The sequence below is a fragment of the Pristiophorus japonicus genome, chromosome 6, assembly GCF_044704955.1.
Source record: "Pristiophorus japonicus isolate sPriJap1 chromosome 6, sPriJap1.hap1, whole genome shotgun sequence".
NCBI classification, from domain to species: domain Eukaryota; kingdom Metazoa; phylum Chordata; class Chondrichthyes; family Pristiophoridae; genus Pristiophorus; species Pristiophorus japonicus.
The window spans coordinates 130,555,908-130,577,141 of record NC_091982.1 but is presented as its reverse complement, the minus strand read 5'-3'; the positions used below and the strand labels follow the sequence as shown (position 1 = coordinate 130,577,141).

Here is a 21,234-nt window from a genome sequence, read left to right as displayed (position 1 = left end):
CCAGTTGATGTGGTGTATTTGGACTTTCAGAAGGCTTTTGACAAGGTCCCCCACAAGAGATTAATGTGCAAAGTTAAAGCACATGGGATTGGGGGTAGTGTGCTGACGTGGATTGAGAACTGGTTGGCAGACAGGAAGCAAAGAGTAGGAGTAAACGGGTACTTTTCAGAATGGCAGGCAGTGACTAGTGGGGTACCACAAGGTTCTGTGCTGGGGCCCCAGCTGTTTACATTATACATTAATGATTTAGACGAGGGGATTAAATGTAGTATCTCCAAATTTGCAGATGACACTAAGTTGGGTGGCAGTGTGAGCTGCGAGGAGGATGCTATGAGGCTGCAGAGTGACTTGGATAGGTTCGGTGAGTGGGCAAATGCATGGCAGATGAAGTATAATGTAGATAAATGTGAGGTTATCCACTTTGGTGGTAAAAACAGAGAGACAGACTATTATCTGAATGGTGACAGATTAGGAAAAGAGGAGGTGCAACGAGACCTGGGTGTCATGGTACATCAGTCATTGAAGGTTGGCATGCAGGTACAGCAGGCGGTTAAGAAAGCAAATGGCATGTTGGCCTTCATAGCGAGGGGATTTGAGTACAGGGGCAGGCAGGTGTTACTACAGTTGTACAGGGCCTTGGTGAAGCCACACCTGGAGTATTGTGTACAGTTTTGGTCTCCTAACTTGAGGAAGGACATTCTTGCGATTGAGGGAGTACAGCGAAGGTTCACCAGACTGATTCCCGGGATGGCGGGACTGACATATCAAGAAAGACTGGATCAACTGGGCTTGTATTCACTGGAGTTCAGAAGAATGAGAGGGGATCTCATAGAAACGTTTAAAATTCTGATGGGTTTAGACAGGTTAGATGTAGGAAGAATGTTCCCAATGTTGGGGAAGTCCAGAACCAGGGGTCACAGTCTAAGGATAAGGGGTAAGCCATTTAGGACCGAGATGAGGAGAAACATCTTCACCCAGAGAGTGGTGAACCTGTGGAATTCTCTACCACAGAAAGTTATTGAGGCTAATTCACTAAATATATTCAAAAAGGAGTTAGATGTTGTCCTTACTACTCGGGGGATCAAGGGGTATGGCGAGAAAGCAGGAATGGGGTACTGAAGTTGCACGTTCAGCCATGAACTCATTGAATGGCGGTGCAGGCTCGAAGGGCCGAATGGCCTACTCCTGCACCTATTTTCTATGTTTCGATGTTTCCCCCTATACCCAACGTCCCCTCCCATGAGACCACTATTTCCCTCTCAATTTGCCTGACCATTCTGCTGTTTACTGGCGCAAGTAGTGATGGGAAGACATTGCACAAACATCAGGGAAGCGAACTCACCCCACTATGTTGCGCAGGCTGAAGAAGGATTGTCTTACCTGCTGGTGACGGCCGCGGCAGTAGTGGTGGTGATGGTGGCAGCAGTGGTGCAAACAGCAGTGGTGGTAGCAGCAGCCGTGGTGCAGACACTGGTGGCTGTCGCAGCCGGTCCTGGGGTGAGGGAGAAACTCGCTGGGGTCTTCAGGCCCAGGGAAAACCCAGCGCTGGTGTTGGCAGCGGCAGAGGTGCCAGCTACAAAACAAAAGGAGTGGCTGTAACCTTCTGCCCCAACATCAGCGACATCCCTTCCTGCTTGAACCAGAATTGCTTGCGTAGTGATCACGTACTGCCTGCACAGAGTCCCTTCCACCCAACCCTCTTTTCCAGGAATACTCGGCTGCATAGCTGAAACTACCAGTCCTTGAAGGTTGCAGAAAAGGTTGCTTTGTGAAAAAAGCTTAAAGATCGGGAGTTGAACAGTCGAAGCAAGAAATGGAAGTGGCGTTGGGAGCAGATAATGGTGGACCATGTCAGGCAGAGGCAGAGCATCCCAGGCCAGGAAGAGCAAGGTAGCGGGGAACCACAAGGTGAGAGGGCGCTAATGGAATACTACCTTTTAGTCTGTGTTGGAGTTCGAGCACAGCTTGCTGTGGATATGGATTTGGGTACATATTCCAATATTACTGTTACAAAGAACAGACAATTAAAATCAAGGAGCGAAAGAAATATGCTCTCAAGCCTCCTCCCTCACTCAGAGTGCAACCTTTACTCCGAGGCCAGTAAATTGCCCTGGTGGCTAGCAGGTAGCTCAAGAGCAGACACTGGTGGCCAGCAGGACTTGAAAATGAGGAGCCAACCTGTGGAAGTTGCAACACAGCATTACATGCATGTTACACAGCAGAAGCAGAGGAAAGAGGGGTAGAGCGGCATAGAGGTTTTGGGAGGGAATTCCAGAGCTTGGGACGCAAACAGCTGAAGGCATGGCCACCGATGGTTGAGCAGTTATAATGAGGGATGTTCAAGAGGGCAGAATTTGAGGAGCGCAGTCATCTCATGGGATTGTGAGGCTGACAAAGATTACAGAGATAGGGAGGGGTAAGTCCATGGAGTAATTTGTAAACAAGGATGAGAATTTTGAAATTGAGACATTGTTTAACTGGGAGCCATTGTAGGTCAGAAAGCACAGGGGTGATGGGTGATCTTGACTTGCTGCGGGTTAGTACAGGACTGCTAAGTTTTGGATGAAACTCAAGCTTACGCAGTGTGGAATGTGGAAGGCCGCCAGGAGTGAGTTGTTGTAGTCAAGTCTGGAGGTAACAAAGGGAAGGATGAGGGTTTCAGCAGCAGAAGAGCTGAGGCAGGGGCAGAGGCGGGCAATATTATGGAGGTGGAAACAGGCGGTTTTAGTTATACCGTGGATATGTAGCTGGAAACTCATTTTGGGGTCAAATGTGATACCTCGGTTGCGAACTGTCTTCTTCACCCTCAGATTGATGCTAGGGAGGGGGATAGAGTCAGTGGTTAGGGAACGCAGTTCGTGGCAGGGACCAAAGACAATGGCTTCGGTCTCCCCAATATTTAATCGGAGAAAAGTTCTGCTCATCCAGTACTGGTAGTCAAGGGGTCTCCTTTATCAGAAATAGCACTAATCCATTCTTCTTGATGTAGCTTGTGAAACTGAGGATGGGAGGGAGTCAAGTCACATGGCTGGACTCTATGACCTCTTGGGCCTTCAGATATCCTGTCACTCTAACATTATAGTGTCAGCCGTGGCTCAGTGGGTACTACTTGCCTGAGGAAGAAGGTTGTGGGTTCAAATCCCACTCTAGAAACCAGAGCACAAAAATCTAGGCTGACACTCCAGTGCAGTGCTGAGGGAGTGCTACACTGTCTGAGGGGCCGTCTTTCGGTCAGACCTTAAACCGAGGTCCCGCTACAGTTGCTGACAGTGGTGTGCATATTGGGGATTCGGCAGGTCATGGTCATGCTGCTCCTGACGAGCTTAGCAGCTCCCAGCCCTGCACTCAACGTGTGCTCCTGGAGTGGCACGTTAACGCACAATCTTCTACTAACTGAGGCAAACTGACACGGTCGACTAACCTCGACCATGGTGCAAGCACCATGCAACACCTGTAATTAAACTCAGCATAGACTTCCCCTTTAATCGTCAGCTTCACAGGCACCACTTACAATGAGAAATTGGGAGGGTATCAAATTGAAAACAATGGCATACAATGTGGCCAAGACTAGTGGGAGACCAGAGGATTGTGAAATTTTTAAAAGTCAGCAGAAAACTGAAAAAATGATTGAGAGGGAAGATAGATTATGAAAGTAAACTAGCGCAAAATATAAAAACAGCTAGCAAGAGTTTCTACAGGTACATAAAAAGGAAAAGAGTGGCTAAAGTAATTGTTGGCCCCCTGGAGTATAAGACTGGGGAATTAGTAATGGAGAACAGGGAAATGGCAGACGTTGAACAAATATTTTGTAACGGTCTTCACGGTAGAAGACACTAAAAACATCCCAATAGTGGATAATCAAGGGGCTATAGGGAGGGAGGAACTTAATACAATCACTGTCACTAATGAAGTCGTACTCGGTAAAATAATGGGACTAAAGGCGGACAAGTCCCCTGGACCTGATGCCTTACAAGCTCGGGTCTTGAGAAGTGGCGGCAGAGATAGTGGATGCATTGGTTGCAATCTACCAAAATTCCCTGGATTTTGGGGCGGTCCCAGCAAATTAGAAAAGCACAAATGTAACACCCCTATTTAAAATAGGAGGCAGACAAAAAGCAGGAAACTATAGCCTAACATCGGACGTTGGAAAAATGCTGGAGTCCATATTAAGGAAGCAGTAGCGACATTTGGAAAAGCATGATTCAATCAGGCAGAATCAGCATGGTTTTATGAAAGGGAAGTCATGTTTGACAAATTTGGAGTTCTTTGAGGATGTAACAAGCAAGGTGGATAAGGGGTAGCCAGTGGATGTGGTGTATTTGGATTTCCAGAAGACATTCGATAAGGCGCCACATAAGAGGTTACTGCTCAAGATAAAAGTTCACAGGGTTGGGGGGAATATATTAACATGGATAGAAGATTGGCTAACTAACAGAAAACAGAGAGTCGGGATAAATGGGTAATTTTCTGGTTGGCAAACAGTAACTAATGGGGTGCCATCGGGATCGGTGCTGGGGCCTCAACTATTTACAATCTATATTAATGACTTGGATCGAGTGTAATGTAGCCAAGTTTGCTGATGATACAAAGATGGGTGGGAAAGCAAATTGTGAGGAGGACACAAAAAATCTGCAAAGGGATATAGACAGGCTAAGTGAGTGGGCAAAAAATTGGCAAATTGGAGTATAATGTGGGAAAATGTGAGATAATGTGAGATTATCCACTTTGGTAGAAATAATAGAAAAGCAAATTATAATTTAAACAGAGAAAAATTGCGAAGTGCTGCAGTAGAGAGGGACCTGGGGGTCCTTGTGCATGAAACACAAAAAGTTAGTATGCAGGTACAGCAAGTAATCAGAAAGGCAAATGGAATGTTGGCCTTTATTGCAAGGGGGATAGAGTATATACACAGAGAAATCCTGCTACAACTGTACAGGGTATTGGTGAGGCTACACCTAGAGTACTGCGTACAGTTTTGGTCTCTGTATTTAAGGAAGGATATACTTGCATTGGAGGCAATTCAGAGAAGGTTCACAAGGTTGATTCCAGAGATGAGGGGGTTGACTTATGAGGATAGGTTGAGCCTATACTCACTGGAATTCAGATGAATGAGAGGTGATCTTATTGAAACATACAAGATAATGAGGGGGTTCGACAAGGTGGATGCAGAGAGAATATTTCCACTCACAGTAGAAACTAAAACTAGTGGATATAGTCTCAGAATAAGGGACTGCCAGTAAAACTGAGATGAGGAGAAATTTCTTCTCAGAGGGTTGTAGATCTGTGGAATTCTCTGCCCCAGAGAGCTGTGGAGGCTGGGTCATTGAATATATTTAAGGCAGAGATAGACAGATTTTTGAGCAATAAGGGAATAAAGGGTTATGGGGAGCAGACAGGGAAGTGGAGCTGAGTCCATGATCAGATCAGCCATGATCTTATTGAATGACGGAGCAGGCTCGAGGGGCCAAATGTTCCTATTTCTTATGTTCTTATTGGAGCAGTAATGTGTTACTTCCTTGCATCCATATCAATTATGGAAGGACGAGAGTTGTATGTTCCACGTCAGTATCAGTACCTACCCAAGGTTGTAGCTGTGGTGACAGGCAAGGCTGTACCTGTCGGCTTAAACCCAAATGGAGCAGACGTTGCAGAGGCAGCAGGAACAGGAGTGGCAGAACTGGGCACTAAATACAAACACAACTGGGTCAGCAAAATCCACCAAACAGGTTACTGAAGAATCTGAAGATATACAGGCTCAGAACAAAAGATCCGTCCTTAACATGACGAACTTATAGTTACGTTTAGTAAGTTCTAAACCATGCTGGGTTCAAATGGACGGTACACAATACAAGCCTGCAGCTTGTCTAGCTGAAGATTTAATGGGCTGTGCGAATTTTGTGCTCATCAAGGTGAAGGATGTCAGTGCTTGGGAATGGAACATTTTTCACTTGAGGTACCCAGTGTCAACAACAAACACTCCCGGGCAGGTACAGGGGTTAGATACAGAGTAAAGCTCCCCCTACACTGTCCCATCAAACATTCCCAGGGCAGGTACAGCTCGTGGTTAGAGACAGAGTAAAGCTCCCTCGACACTGTCACATCAAACACTCCCAGGGCAGGTACAGCACGGGGTTAGATACAGAGCAAAGCTCCCTCTACACTGTCCCATCTAACACTCCCAGGGCAGGTACAGCACGGGGTTAGATACACAGTAAAGCTCCCTCTGCACTGTCCATCTAACACTCCCAGGGCAGGTACAGCACGGGGTTAGATACACAGTAAAGCTCCCTCTACACTGTCCATCCAACACTCCCAGGGCAGGTACAGCACGGGGTTAGATACAGTAAAGCTCCCTCTGCACTGTCCATCTAACACTCCCAGGGCAGGTACAGCACGGGGTTAGTACACAGTAAAGCTCCCTCTGCACTGTCCATCTAACACTCCCAGGGCAGGTACAGCACAGGGTTAGATACAGAGTAAAGCTCCCTCTGCACTGTCCATCTAACACTCCCAGGGCAGGTACAGCACGGGGTTAGATACAGAGTAAAGCTCCCTCTACACTATCACAGTCTGATGGGTGGTTTCAATGCTCGGGTCAAACACTTGGAGGATTTTACACTTTGCGCTTCACTGAGATCGAAATGAGATGCTGTCCCAATAATGCTCAAGACATCTCCAGGGAAATAATTATACACAAAGCTTTGTTCCACTTTCTCTGTCGCCCCAGAAGTGATATGCAGATTCTTGTCTCCTGCCTGAGTCTGCTTCAATCAGCTCATGGGCACCCTCTATGTGCCAAGACAGGAGCGTTCATTTGCTGGGATCTGAATCATGATTTTATACACAAAGTAACCCGGGTCGCAGCATGGCCTACACAAACCTTCAATACTGGAATACCACCTGAACAACGAACACTCTCATACCATATAAAGCAGGCCAAAATCCACAAACGTTTCGTAAGGAAATTAAAACGAAACAGGAGATTGGCTCATTTAACTGAAGTGTCTCTTCCAAAACAATGCAGGCCTTGAAAGTGCTCGCAGTTCTCAGTAACATTGTTTGAACCAGGCATGTGATGAGTCACTCTGGACACTGAACCCCGTCCTTTACCAACCTCACCCGTAAGCAAGGGAAGTAACAAGTTGCAAGTGTAACGCCTAATTTCAGGCTACAGACTGATCAAGAAGTTAAGATACTCTGGCAGCCTCCTACAAACTGTAACTCAGCAACATCCCCGGCCTCAGGGCCCTGTGCTGTAACTCAAGGCGAGAAGTGTGTATGTGGAATAAGATGATGTACTAATTGTATTTTGGAAGTGTAGGATTCTATAACTACTGCTGTTCCAAGTATCTGTTGTTGACTCACGTGTGAAGCCGGTCGTCACTGCGGAGGCAGGGGGCACCGAGCATACTACCGAGGCAAACAGCGTTGGGCCTGCTGCAGGTACACCAGTTGCCGCTCCTGTGGTCACCCCTGCAGAGAAAGAATCCATTAGTCTTTGTATTAATTGACGAGGAACGCCTCCCAGAACAACAGACCAGCCAATCAGGGCTAGCAGCTGCACTATCATTTCAGGGTGTGTTTACATCACTTCAGTACCTTACCGCCCCTCTTACTGCTTGGGACGGTAACCACGAGAAGTGCAGGTTGTTACTATTCACTCAGCTGGCAGGTCAGTCCCAACTGGGTTGTTACACAGTAACAGCGGAAATCATCCCACACTGACCCTAAAGTTCCTAAGTCATTAAAAGTTGATGACTTATTGAAAAGGAACTCTGTGCTGCGACAAGGTCAAGTAAACCAGCACCCGACAGACAACGACCCCACACACAGCACTGAAATCATAATCTAAACAGTGAAAAGAACCCTGACAGAGCTTGGCACAAGAGCAGTGACTCTGGGTGCTGCTGTAAACGGGGCAATTAATAAACCAATCACTGTTTGGGGGGGGTGGGGGGGTAGATCCCACGCTACAGGGACGGGAACGACTCCAGGTCTAAAAGGAGAGCTGAATAGGTCAGAGGAAGCTGCAATCAGACTGTGCAGTGCTCTCGAGGTCTGTGTCCAGTGTGGTCACTGCTTGGGAGGAACAGGTGATTTTGGACCAAATCTCTCCACTACTGGCTTGTTCCTCGCCTCATGTCTGGGTCTGTTGTACACTCTGATAGAAATTGGTTGCCATCAGTCAGCAACTCCATTATTGTTGCATTATGTGCCTACCAGGATGGGAGGAGGTGAACGAGATGGACCGTCTCGCCATTCCCACGTTGCACTGACACACGTGGGCTGACGCTAACACTCTGGATGGTATAGTGAGTGATTGAGGCATAGCTCCACATTGCTGGCCCATGATGTGGGTGGAAGCCAGTAGCCAGTGCTATGCCCCTGCACAGGTCTGAGGTAGGAAGCACAATGCCAGTGTAACCACTTACTGATCAAGCAGCATAGCTTGCTAGTTTCCATTTGATGTATGAAAAGGATTTGTTCATTCACCTCACTCCATTATCAGTCGTTCACAAGCTCAGACTCAGCACCCACCTGCTGGCTTCGAGCCAAAGGAAAAGCCTTGAGCTGCGGGAGCTGATGTGGTGACACACGGTGCCGTTGTCGATTGACCAAAGGCAAAACCTGAGAGGGGCAAAAATACAAAGTCAAAAAAAACAGGGAGCGTGAGATAATTACAGCAACACACAAACAGGTCTACACTCCTCAAATGGAAGGACCCTCCACCCTCTCCATAACTTCGAATTACATTGTGCTTCAAACAGGACCAGCCACACATCAGAGACAGAACTTTGCAATTATTTCACACATCAATTGCATGTAAATGCTATTAAAGTTGCTGCAAAGTGTGCATAAATCAATGTCGCTTCCAGCAGTGCGGCCTCCAGATGGGGGAATGACCCAATCACCTGCATTCTGATCAGCAATTGCGGGGTTACTACGCTCAGCTTTTCAATGTGGATCTCAGCAAAGTGCAATGGTGGGAAATTTAATTTTGTTTGAAGTGCAGAAAGTTCCAAAAGTAGTCCTTGATTATCCTTCCAAACTTGGAGAGCAGTTTGAGCAGTCCAACACATGGGTGTATGTCTGGCACTCGGGCTGATGAATTGGGTATTACACCAGAATCATTACATGTTAAAGTATACGGAGCTAATTGCGACTGTGCCCAATAGGTATTGATAAGAAGATGAAAGGTGGCAGTGGATTCTGATGGTGTTTAAGGTTGCGACAAGCATGCCAATACTTGGATATAGAGAAAGGCTGGGTGTGGTGAAAGCACAAGTCCTGATCAGAATGGAGATGATTAGGTAAATGCGTCAATCACGCCTGGAAGTGACGGATTGACTTTTCCGCATGTAATTTGCATGCATTTACTTTAATTGCACTCACTGTATTTTGCAGAATGAATCCTGCTGTACTTGATGACTGCTATAGTTTCGGCCATGAATCAAGTTGCACCTGCCTCTAACTCATTGGCTGACAGTGGTGTCAATATTCACTCAAGGAAAGGAACACCCATCCACTCTCTCCCATGGCACCTGTGGAATGGGAGCCAGCAAAGTGTGCCTGGACACCATACCATGGGCACCCATCATCCTCTGCTACCTCACCCTTCTGTATGAGCCCTGAGTACTAGGGTTTGGTAGTGTGGCTGTCTCAGTACTGGGCCAGCAACCCCAAGGGCTGGAGTTCAAATCCCACCATGGCAACTTGGGAATTTGATAAACCTGCCAATTAACAAGCTGGTATCAGGAAAGATCAACATGTTGTATTTATATAGTGCCTTTAATGTAGTGAAATGTCCAAGGGGCTGCACAGGTTTATGAGATAAGAAATGATTACAGATGGTCTCAGGAGAAACCTCACCCCTGACTGAGGTGAGACTCCTGTCCCATGCTGCACAGCTGATTCTCAACACTGTCCGCACAGGATCAGTGAACCACTGCCAAAGGAGCTGTCACCTCCTGCCTCTGCTCCTGGGTAACTAGGGCCTGGCAGTAAATGAAGCCTCTGCCAGCACTGACACACGCAGAAAACAAATAGCTTCAGGCTATTGCATAATGGAGGACAGCACAGCTCCTGCCCCGTCTGACATGTTAGCAAGAGCTCAGCTTGAGCAGTGTGGGGAGTGAAGCTATTTAAACAGCCTCTCACTGAGCCCCCCCAGTGTGGGGAGTGAAGCTATTTAAACAGCCTCTCACTGAGCCCCCCCAGTGTGGGGAGTGAAGCTATTTAAACAGCCTCTCACTGAGCCCCCCCAGTGTGGGGAGTGAAGAAATGAAAGCGACCCTGAGAGAGATGTACCTACCTGCAGCCTGAGCCCCAAGGGAAACTGGTGCTGCCGGTTTGGGGACTGACGCTGTGGTTGCCGGAGTGCCGAAGCTGAAGCCAGCAAGTGCAGGTGTCGGTGTTGCACTGGTGGACGTGCCGAAGCCAAAGCCGCCGGCTGCAGTGGTCTGGGTCGTGGCCGCCGGGGTCGCGGTGAATCCAAAGCCAGTGGAAGCTGCCGGCTGCGCTGTGGAGCAGACGCCCAGTCCAAAGCCCCCGGCAGCCGGCTGTGCCGGGGCGGTGCCAAAGCTGAACGCTGCTGGAGCTGCAGTCTGGGCTGTCGATGCCGAGGTCAGTGAGAAGCAGGACGTGGTGTTGGTGGTGGTGGCAGCAGTCACGGCGTTGGCAGCAGGTACATTACCAAAGGAGAAGCCAGACACCGGCTGAGCTGCCGAGGTACCAAACCCCAAACTCGCTTTGTTCATCCTGTGGAAAAACACAGCTTTCTGTTAAGCACAGAGTGCTGTTCACTGACCCGGGATAAACCTCCCCCCGACAGTGCTCACTGACCCGGGATAAACACCCACTCCCCCTACAGTGCTCACTGACCCGGGATAAACACCCACTCCCCCTACAGTGCTCACTGACACGGGATAAACCTCCCCCATAACAGTGCTCACTGACCCGGGATAAACACACCCTCCCCCAACAGTGCTCACTGACACGGGATAAACCCCCCCCATAACAGTGCTCAATGACCCGGGATAAACCTCCCCCTACAGTGCTCACTGACCCGGGATAAACACACCCTCCCCCAACAGTGCTCAATGACCCGGGATAAACACCCACTCCCCCTACAGTGCTCACTGACCCAGGATAAACCTCACCCAGACAGTGCTCACTGACCCGGGATAATCACCCCGCTACAGTGCTCATTGACCCGGGATAAACCTCACCCCGACAGTGCTCACTAAGCCGACATAAACCTCCCCGCTACAGTGCTCACTAAGCCGGGAAAAACCTCCCCCTCCCCTCCCCCCACAGTGCTCACTGACCCGGGATAAACCTCCCCCCATCCCCCTACAGTACTCACTGACCTGGGATGAACCCCCACCCGCCCCTACAGTGCTCACTGACGCGGGATAAACACCCCCCCACCTACAGTGCTCACTGACCCGGGATAAACCTCTCCCCACCTCCCTGCAGTGCTCACTGAACCGGGATAAACCTCCCCCACCCCCAACAGTGCTCAATGACCCGGGATAAACCTCCCCCACCCCCTACAGTGCTCACTGACCCTGGATAAACCTCACACCCGACAGTGCTCACTGACCCGGGATAATCACCCCCTCCCGCTACAGTGCTCACTGACCCAGGATAAACCCAACCCCCCCCCCCCCTACAGTGCTCACTGACCCGGGATAAGCTTCCCCTCCCCTTACGGTGCTCACTGACGCGGGATAAACACCCCCACCCCCACCCCCACGTGCTCACTGACCTGGGATAAAGCTCCCCCCTGCAGTGCTCACTGACCCGGGATGAACCCCCACCCGCCCCTACAGTGCTCACTGACCCGGGATAAAGCTCCCCCCTGCAGTGCTCACTGTAACCCGGGATGAACCCCCACCCGCCCCTACAGTGCTCACTGACCCGGGATAAAGCTCCCCCCTGCAGTGCTCACTGACCCGGGATGAACCCCCACCCGCCCCTACAGTGCTCACTGACCCGGGATAAAGCTCCCCCCTGCAGTGCTCACTGACCCGGGATGAACCCCCACCCGCCCCTACAGTGCTCACTGACCCGGGATAAAGCTCCCCCCTGCAGTGCTCACTGACCCGGGATGAACCCCCACCCGCCCCTACAGTGCTCACTGACCCGGGATAAAGCTCCCCCCTGCAGTGCTCACTGACCCGGGATGAACCCCCACCCGCCCCTACAGTGCTCACTGACCCGGGGTTAACACCCCCTCCCCCTACAGTGCTCACTGACCCGGGATAAACCTCTCCCCACCTCCCTACAGTGCTCACTGAACCGGGATAAACCTCCCCCACCCCCTACAGTGCTCACTGACCCGGGATAAACCTCCTTCCATCCCCCTACAGTGGTCACTGACCCGGGATAAACACCCCCTCCCCCTACAGTGCTCAGTGATCCGGGATAAACCTACCCCACGCCCCTACAATGTTCACTGACCCGGGGTAAACCTCTCCCTATAGTGCTCACTGACCCGGGATAAACCTCCCCCCACCCCCCGACAATGCTCACTGACCTGGGATAAAACAGCAACCCCCCCCCCCCCACCCCACCCCACCCAAATGCTCACTGACCCGGGATAAACCACCCCCCACCAACCGACAGTGCTCACTGACCCGGGATAAAACCGCACCCCCCCCGCACAAATACTCACTGACCCGGGATAAACCTCTCCCAACAGTGCTCACTGACCCAGGATAAACACCCCCTCCCCCTAAGTGCTCATTGACCCGGGATAAACCTCGACCCACCCCACCACCCCCCCCCCCTCCCCCCGACAGTGCTCACTGACTCGGGATAAACACTCCCTCACCCAACGGTGCTCACTGCCCCGGGATAAACACCACCGCCCCCCCCACACATGCTCACTGACCCGAGATAACAGACACCACCACACACACCCCGCCCCCTCTACAGTTCTCACGGACCCGGGAGAAACATCCCCTCCCCCTACAGCGCTCACTGACCCGGGATAAACCCCTCCCACCCCCTACAGTGCTCATTGACCCGGGATAACTCCCCCCACTCCCCCCGACAGTGCTCACTGGCCCAGGATAAACACCCCCCTACAGTGCTCACTGACCCAGGATAAAAACCCCCCCACACCCCTGCAGTGCTCACTGACCTGGGATAAACCTCCCCCCTACAATGTTCACTGACCCAGGATAAACACACCCCCTACAATGCTCACTGAACCGGGATAAACCACCCCCCCCCCCCCCCGCCACCCTACAGTGCTCACTGACCCGGGATAACTCTTTCCCGACAGTGCTCACTGACCCGGGATAAACCTCCCCGCTACAGTGCTCACTGACCCGGGATAAACCTCCCCGCTACAGTGCTCACTGACCCAGGATAAACACCCACTCCCACTACAGTGCTCACTGACCCGGGATAAACCTTCCCCGACAGTGCTCACTGACCCAGGATAAACCTCCCCGCGACCCTCCCTACAGTGCTAACTGACCCGGGATAAACCTCCCCGCTACAGTGCACACTGACCCGGGATAAACTTCCCCGTTACAGTGCTCACTGACCCGGGATAAACCTCCCACCTAAAGTGCTCACTGACCCAAGATAATCACCCCCTCCCCCGAAAGTGCTCACTGGCCCAGGATAAACACCACCCCACGACAGTACTCACTGACCCGGGATAAACCTCCCCCCTACAGTTCTCACTGACCCGGGATAAACTCCCCCCACCCCCCGCTACAGTGCTCACTGGCCCGGGATAAACCCACACCCGCCCCTACAGTGCTCAGTGACCCGGGATAAACCTCCCCACTGCAGTGCTCACTGATCCGGGATAAACCTCCTCCCTACAGTGCTCACTGACCCGGGATAAACCGCCCCCCCTACAGTGCTCACTGACCCAGGATAAACAGCACCCCCACCACCCCGACAGTGCTCACTGACCCGGGATAAACCTCCCCCCCCCCCGCCTACAGTGCTCACTGACCCGGGATAACTCTTCCCCGACAGTGCTCACTGACCCGGGATAAACATCCCCGCTACAATGCTCACTGACCGGGATAAACCTCCCCCCTACAGTTCTCACGGACCCTGGATAAACCCTCCCCCTACAGTGCTCAGTGACCCGGCATAATCCCCTCCCACCCCCTGCAGTGCTCACTGACCCGGTATAAACCATCTCCCCCCCCCTCCCCCATCCCTACAGTGCTCAATGACCCGGGATAAACCTCCCCCCTACAGTGCTCACTGACCCAGGATAATCACCATCCCACGACAGTGCTCACTGGCCCGGGATAAACACCACTCCCCTACATTGCTCACTGACCCGGGATAAAACCCTCCCGCCCCACCCCTACAGTGCTCACTGGCCCGGGATAAACCTCCCCCCTACAGTGCTCACTGACCCAGGATAACTTTTCCCCGACATGCTCACTGACCCGGGATAAACCTCCCCCCTACAGTTCTCACTGACCCGGGATAAACTCCCCCCACCCCCCGCTACAGTGCTCACTGGCCCGGGATAAACCCCCACCCGCCCCTACAGTGCTCAGTGACCCCGGATAAACCTCCCCCCTACAGTGCTCACTGACCCAGGATAAACAGCACCCCCACCACCCCGACAGTGCTCACTGACCCGGAATAAACCTCCCCCCCTGCCTACAGTGCTCACTGACCCGGGATAACTCTTCCCCGACAGTGCTCACTGACCCGGGATAAACCTCCCCCCCCACAGTGCTCACTGACCCGGGATAAACATCCCCGCTACAGTGCTCACTGACCGGGATAAACCTCCCCCCTACAGTTCTCACGGACCCTGGATAAACCTTCCCCCTACAGTGCTCTCTGACCCGGGATAAATTTCCCCGCTACAGTGTTCACTGACCCGGGATAAACCTCCCCACGCCCCCCCCCCCTCCCTACAGTGCTCAATGACCCGGGATAAACCTCCCCCCTACAGTGCTCACTGACCTGGGATAAACACCCCACTACAATGCTCACTGACCCGGGATAAACCTCCCCGCAACAGTGCTCACTGACCCAGGATAATCACCCCCTCCCCCGAAAGTGCTCGCTGGCCCGGGATAAACACCACCCCAATACAGTGCTCACTGGCCCGGGATAAACACCACTCACCTACAATGCTCACTGACCCGGGATAAAACCCCATCACCCCCCCGACAGTGCTCTCTGACCCGGGATAAATCTCCCCGCTCGTGTTCACTGACCCGGGATAAACCACCCCCTACAGTGCTCACTGACCCGGGATAAACCTCCCCGCTACAGTGCTCACTGACCCAGGATAAACCCCCACCCGCCCCTACAGTGCTCAGTGACCCGGGATAAACCTCCCCGCTACAGTGCTCACTGACCCGGGATAAACCTCCCCGCTACAGTGCTCACTGGCCCGGGATAAACCTCCCCCCTACAGTGCTCACTGGCCCGGGATAAACCTCCCCCCTACAGTGCTCACTGACCCGGGATAAACCTCCCCCCTACAGTGCTCACTGACCCGGGATAAATCTCCCCCCTACAGTGCTCACTGACCCGGGATAAACCACCCCCTACAGTGCTCACTGACCCGGGATAAACCTCCCCGCTACAGTGCTCACTGACCCAGGATAAACCCCCACCCGCCCCTACAGTGCTCACTGACCCGGGATAAACCTCCCCGCTACAGTGCTCACTGGCCCGGGATAAACCTCCCCCCTACAGTGCTCACTGACCCGGGATAAATCTCCCCCCTACAGTGCTCACTGATCCGGGATAACATCCACTCCCCCTACAGCGTTCACTGACCCGGGATAAACCTACCTCCACCCCCTGACAGAAACTTGCCCCCGACAGTGCTCACTGACCCCGGATAAACCCCCCCGCCTTCCCCGCTTACAGTGCTCACTGACCCGGGATAAACACTCCCCCCCTACAGTGCTCACTGACCTGGGAAAAATACCCCCTCCCCCTACAGTGCTCACTAACCCGGGAAAAACCTCGCCCCTACAGTGCTCACTGACCCTGGATAAACCCCTCTCCTGCACAGTGCTCACTGAGCCGGGATAAACCCCCCCTCCGCCTACAGTGCTCACTGACCCGGGATAAACCACCACCCGACAGTGCTCACTGGCCCGGGATAAACCTCCCCCCTACAGTGCTCACTGACCCGAGATAAACCCCAACCCGCCCCAACAGTGCTCATTGACCCGGGATAACCTCCCCGCCTACAGTGCTCACTGACCCTGGATAAATCCCCACCCCCACAGTGCTCACTGACCAAGGATAAACACCCCCTCCCCCTACAATACTCACTGACCCAGGATAAACCTCCCCCTACAGTGCTCACTGACCCACACATAGACGGCACTATCAGCAACTGAACTACAGCAATATAAACATCACCCCCACCCCCCTACTGCAGTGCTCACTGACCCAGAATAAACTCTCTCCTCCCCCCCCCGCCGCCCTGCGCAGCCTGAGGAACCGGTGCAGATTGAAGAGGTGCAAGGATTGTCAGCATGACCTACCCGAGGGAGAAGCCTCCAGCAGTGGAGGTTGCTGCGGGTTGCACCGGCAGACAGAATCCAGTGGGAGGTGCTGTTGCGGCAGCGGGAGTGGTGAAGGAGAACAAGTTGGCATTTGGCGCGGAGGTGGTGGGTGCTGCAGCAGCCGGTGCCTGCTGTGGTGTCCCAAAGCCAAACCCTCCTTGGGAGCCTCCAGCACTGGTGCCGAAGGAAAATCCAGCCGATGTTCCTGCGGCAGTCTTGGGAGTTGCAAACGAGAAGCCGCTGCCCCCAGCTGGACTTCCAAAATTAAAGCTCATTCTGAATTCTGTGGGAAAACAGACCACAAACTGAAACCATCAACTTGTTACTGGCAAACATTGGCATTTCTGGTACTGTGTGTGCACTGTGATAATGTGCATATCGAGTACGCTGTACATAGAGCACAAGACGCGGCACAGTTCGGACGATCTCTGGGCCGTGGGCACACAAACTCTCTCTCATAACAAAAGAATTGGGAGCAGGCCATACAGCTCCTCGAGCCTGCTCCACTATTCAATAAGACCATGGTTGATCTTCAACATCTACTTTCCCGCCCGATCCACATATTCCTCGATTCCCCTAGAGTCCAAAAATCTATCGATCTCAGCCATGAATATTCTCAACAACTCAGCATCCACAGCCTTTTCCAGTAGAGAATTCCAAAGTTTCACAATCCACTGAATGAAGAAATTCCTCCTCATCTCAGTCTTAAATGGGCAGCCCCTGATTCTAAGATCATGCCCTCTAGTTCTGTCTCCCCAATCAGTGGAAACATCCTCTCTGCATCCACCTTCTCAAGCCCCTTCATAATCTTATCCGTTTCAATAAGATCACCTCTCATTCTTCTGAATTCCAATAAGTAGAGGCCCAACCTACTCAACCTTTCCTCATAAGTCAACCACCTCATCCCCAGAATCAACAATCAACCGAGTGAACCTTCGCTGAACTGCCTCCAAAGCAAGTATATTCCTTCGTAAATATGGAAACCAAAACTGCACGCAATATTCCATGTGTGGCCTTACCAATACCCAGTATATCTGTAGCAAGACTTCCCTACTTTTATACTCCATCCACTTTGAAATAAAGGCCAAGAAACCATTGGCCTTCCTGATCACTTGCTGTACCTGCATACTATCCTTTTGTGTTTCATGCACAAGGACCCCCAGGTCCCACTGTACTGCAGCACTTTGCAATCTTCCTCCATTTAAATAATAACTTGCTCTTGGATTTTTTTCTTCCAAAGTGCATGACCTCACACTTTCCAACATTATGCTCCATCTGCCAAATTGTTGCCCACTCACACTTAGTCTGTCTATGCCCTTTTGCAGATAATAGACAAAAAGGAAATGGCAGAGACATTAAACAAATACTTTGCATCTGTCTTCATAGTGGAAGACACAAAAAACATTCTGGAAATAATGGGGATCCAAGGGTCTAGAATGAATGAGGAACTTAAAGAAATCTGTATAAGTAAATACATAGTACTGGAGAGATTAATGGGACTAAGTGGCGACAAATCTCTTGGACCAGATGACCTGCATCCTTGGGTATTAAAAGAGGTGGCTGCAGAGATAGTGGATGCACTGGTATTAATCTTCCAGAATTCCCCAGATTCTCAAACAGTCCCCAAAAATAGGAAGGTAGCAAACATAGCCCCCCTATTTAAGAAAGTAGCAAGAGAAAAAACAGGGAACTATTGGCCAGTTAGATCAGTAGTAGGTAAAATGCTAAAATCTATTATTTGGGACGTGGTAACAGGGTGCTTAGAAAATTGTTATATGATTAGCAGTCAGCATGATTTTATAAAAGGGAAATTGTGTTTGACAAATCTGTTTTTTGAAGATGTAACGAATAGGATGGATAAGGGGGAAACCAGTGGATGTGGTGTTTTTGCATTTTCAAAAAGCATTCGATAAGGTGCCATAAGAGGTTATCACACAAAATTAGGACTCATGAGATTGGGAGCAATATACTAGTATGGATTGAGGATTGGTTAACGGACAAGAAAACAGAGAGTAGGAATAAACGGTCATTTTGCTTTGGCAGGCTGTAACTAGTGGGGTACCGCAAGATCGGGGCTTGGGCCTCAGCTCTTCACAATCTACATCCACGACTAAGATGAAGGGAGTGAGTGTAATGTATGAGTTTGCTGATGATACAAAGTTAGAACCATAGAAATTTACAGCACGGAAGGAGGCCATTTCGGCCCATCGTGTCCGCGCCGGCCGACCAAGAGCTACCAAGACTAATCCCACTTTCCAGCTCTGGGTCTGTCGCCCTGCAGGTTACAGTACTTCAAGTGCACATCCAAGTACTTTTTAAATGTGGGGAGGGTTTCGGCCTCTACCACCCTTCCTGGCAGTGAGTTCCAGACCCCCACCACCCTCTGGGTGAAGACAATTCCCCTCAAATTCCCCTCTCACAATTACTTTCAATCTATGCCCCCTGGTTGTTGACCCCTCTGCCAAGGTAAACAGCTCCTTCCTATCCACTCCAGGCCCCTCATAATTTTATACATCTCAATCAGGTCTCCTCTCGATCTGTCCGTGCACTGTGTCTCAGTGCCCGGGCCCTCTCACGGTACGGCCGGTGGCCCTCTCACGGTACGGCCGGTGGCCCTCTCACGGTACGGCCGGTGGCCCTCTCACGGTACACACGGTACGGCCGGTGGCCCTCTCACGGTACAGCCGGTGGCCCTCACGGTACGGCCGGTGGCCCTCTCACGGTACACATGGTGGCTCTCACGGTACACACGGTACGGCCGGTGGCCCTCTCACGGTACACACGGTACGGCCGGTGGCCCTCTCACGGTACACACGGTACTCACGGTACGGCCGGTGGCTCTCTCACGGTACACACGGTACGGCCGGTGGCTCTCTCACGGTACACACAGTACGGCCGGTGGCTCTCAGAGTACACACGGTACGGCCGTTGGCTCTCTCACGGTACACACGGTACGGCCGGTGGCTCTCTCACGGTACGGCCGGTGGCTCTCTCACGGTACGCACGGTACTCACGGTACGGCCGGTGGCCCTCTCACGGTACGGCCGGTGGCCCTCTCACGGTACACACGGTACGGCCGGTGGCTCTCTCACGGTACACACGGTACGGCCGGTGGCTCTCTCACGGTACACACGGTACGGCCGGTGGCCCTCTCACGGTACACACGGTACGGCCGGTGGCCCTCTCACGGTACACACGGTACGGCCGGTGGCCCTCTCACGGTACACACGGTACGGCCGGTGGCCCTCTCACGGTGTACACAGTCAACGGCCGGTGGCTCTCACGATACACACGGTACTCACGGTACAGCCGGTGGCCCTCTCACGGTACACACGGTACGGCCGGTGACCCTCTCACGGTACTCACGGTACGGCCGGTGGCCCTCTCACGGTACACACGGTACGGCCGGTGGCCCTCTCATGGTACTCACGGTACGGCCGGTGGCCCTCTCACGGTATGGCCGGTGGCCCTCTCACGGTACGGCCGGTGGCCCTCTCACGGTACACACGGTACGGCCGGTGGCTCTCTCACGGTACTTACGGTACGGCCGGTGGCCCTCTCACGGTACACACGGTACGGCCGGTGGCTCTCTCACGGTACTTACGGTACGGCCGGTGGCCCTCTCACGGTACACACGGCACGGCCGGTGGCTCTCACGGTACACATGGTACTCACGGTACGGCCGGTGGCCCTCTCACGGTACACACGGTACGGCCGGTGGCCCTCTCACGGTACACACGGTACGGCCGGTGGCTCACTCACGGTACACACGGTACGGCCGGTGGCTCACTCACGGTACACACGGTACGCACGGTACGGCCGGTGGCCCTCTCACGGTACACACGGTACGGCCGGTGGCCCTCTCATGGTACTCACGGTACGGCCGGTGGCTCTCTCACGGTGCACACGGTACTCACGGTACGGCCGGTGGCCCTCTCACGGTACACACGGTACAGCCGGTGGCTCTCACACGGTACGACCGGTGGCTCTCTCACGGTACACACGGTACGGCCGGTGGCCCTCTCACGGTACACACGGTACGGCCGGTGGCCCTCTCACGGTACACACGGTACTCATGGTACGGCCGGTGGCCCTCTCACGGTACGGCCGGTGGCCCTCACACGGTACACACGGTACGGCCGGTGGCCCTCTCACGGTACTCACGGTACGGCCGGTGGCCCTCGCACGGTACTCACGGTACGGCCGGTGGCCCTCGCACGGTACTCACGGTACAGCCGGTGACCCGCTCACGGTACACACTGTACGGCCGGTGGCCCTCTCACGGTACACACGGTACGGCCGGTGGCCCTCTCACGGTACACACGGTACAGCCGGTGGCCCTCTCACGGTACACACGGTACGGCCGGTGGCTCTCTCACGGTACACACGGTACGGCCGGTGGCCCTCTCACGGTACACACGGTACGGCCGGTGGCTCTCTCACGGTACGGCCGGTGGCTCTCTCACGGTACGGCCGGTGGCCCTCTCACGGTACACACGGTACTCACGTTACGGCCGGTGGCTCTCTCACGGTACACACGGTACGGCCAGTGGCTCTCTCACGGTACACACGTTACGGCAGGTGGCTCTCTCACGGTACACACGGTACGGCCGGTGGCTCTCTCACGGTACACACGGTACGGCCGGTGGCTCTCTCACGGTACACACGGTACGGCCGGTGGCTCTCTCACGGTACA

The 21,234-nt window shown here is 52.8% G+C and overlaps 1 protein-coding gene across 18 annotated transcripts in view; it reads right to left on the bottom strand.

Moving 5' to 3' along the window:
• The window catches only part of nup62l (nucleoporin 62 like), a 63,852-nt gene that overhangs the window by 28,320 nt on the left and 14,298 nt on the right, over positions 1-21,234 (bottom strand). For 13 of the 18 annotated variants that reach the window (XM_070883191.1, XM_070883193.1, XM_070883202.1 and 10 more), the window contains exons 2-7: positions 16,518-16,821; positions 10,313-10,758; positions 8,539-8,628; positions 7,366-7,473; positions 5,580-5,684; positions 1,381-1,573 (exon numbers count right to left, since the gene is read on the bottom strand). In XM_070883191.1, coding sequence (XP_070739292.1) covers positions 1,381-1,573; positions 5,580-5,684; positions 7,366-7,473; positions 8,539-8,628; positions 10,313-10,758; positions 16,518-16,813 — 1,238 coding nt within the window. In that variant the 5' untranslated portion in view covers positions 16,814-16,821. The other 5 variants (XM_070883195.1, XM_070883205.1, XM_070883199.1 and 2 more) reach the window with 5 other exon arrangements.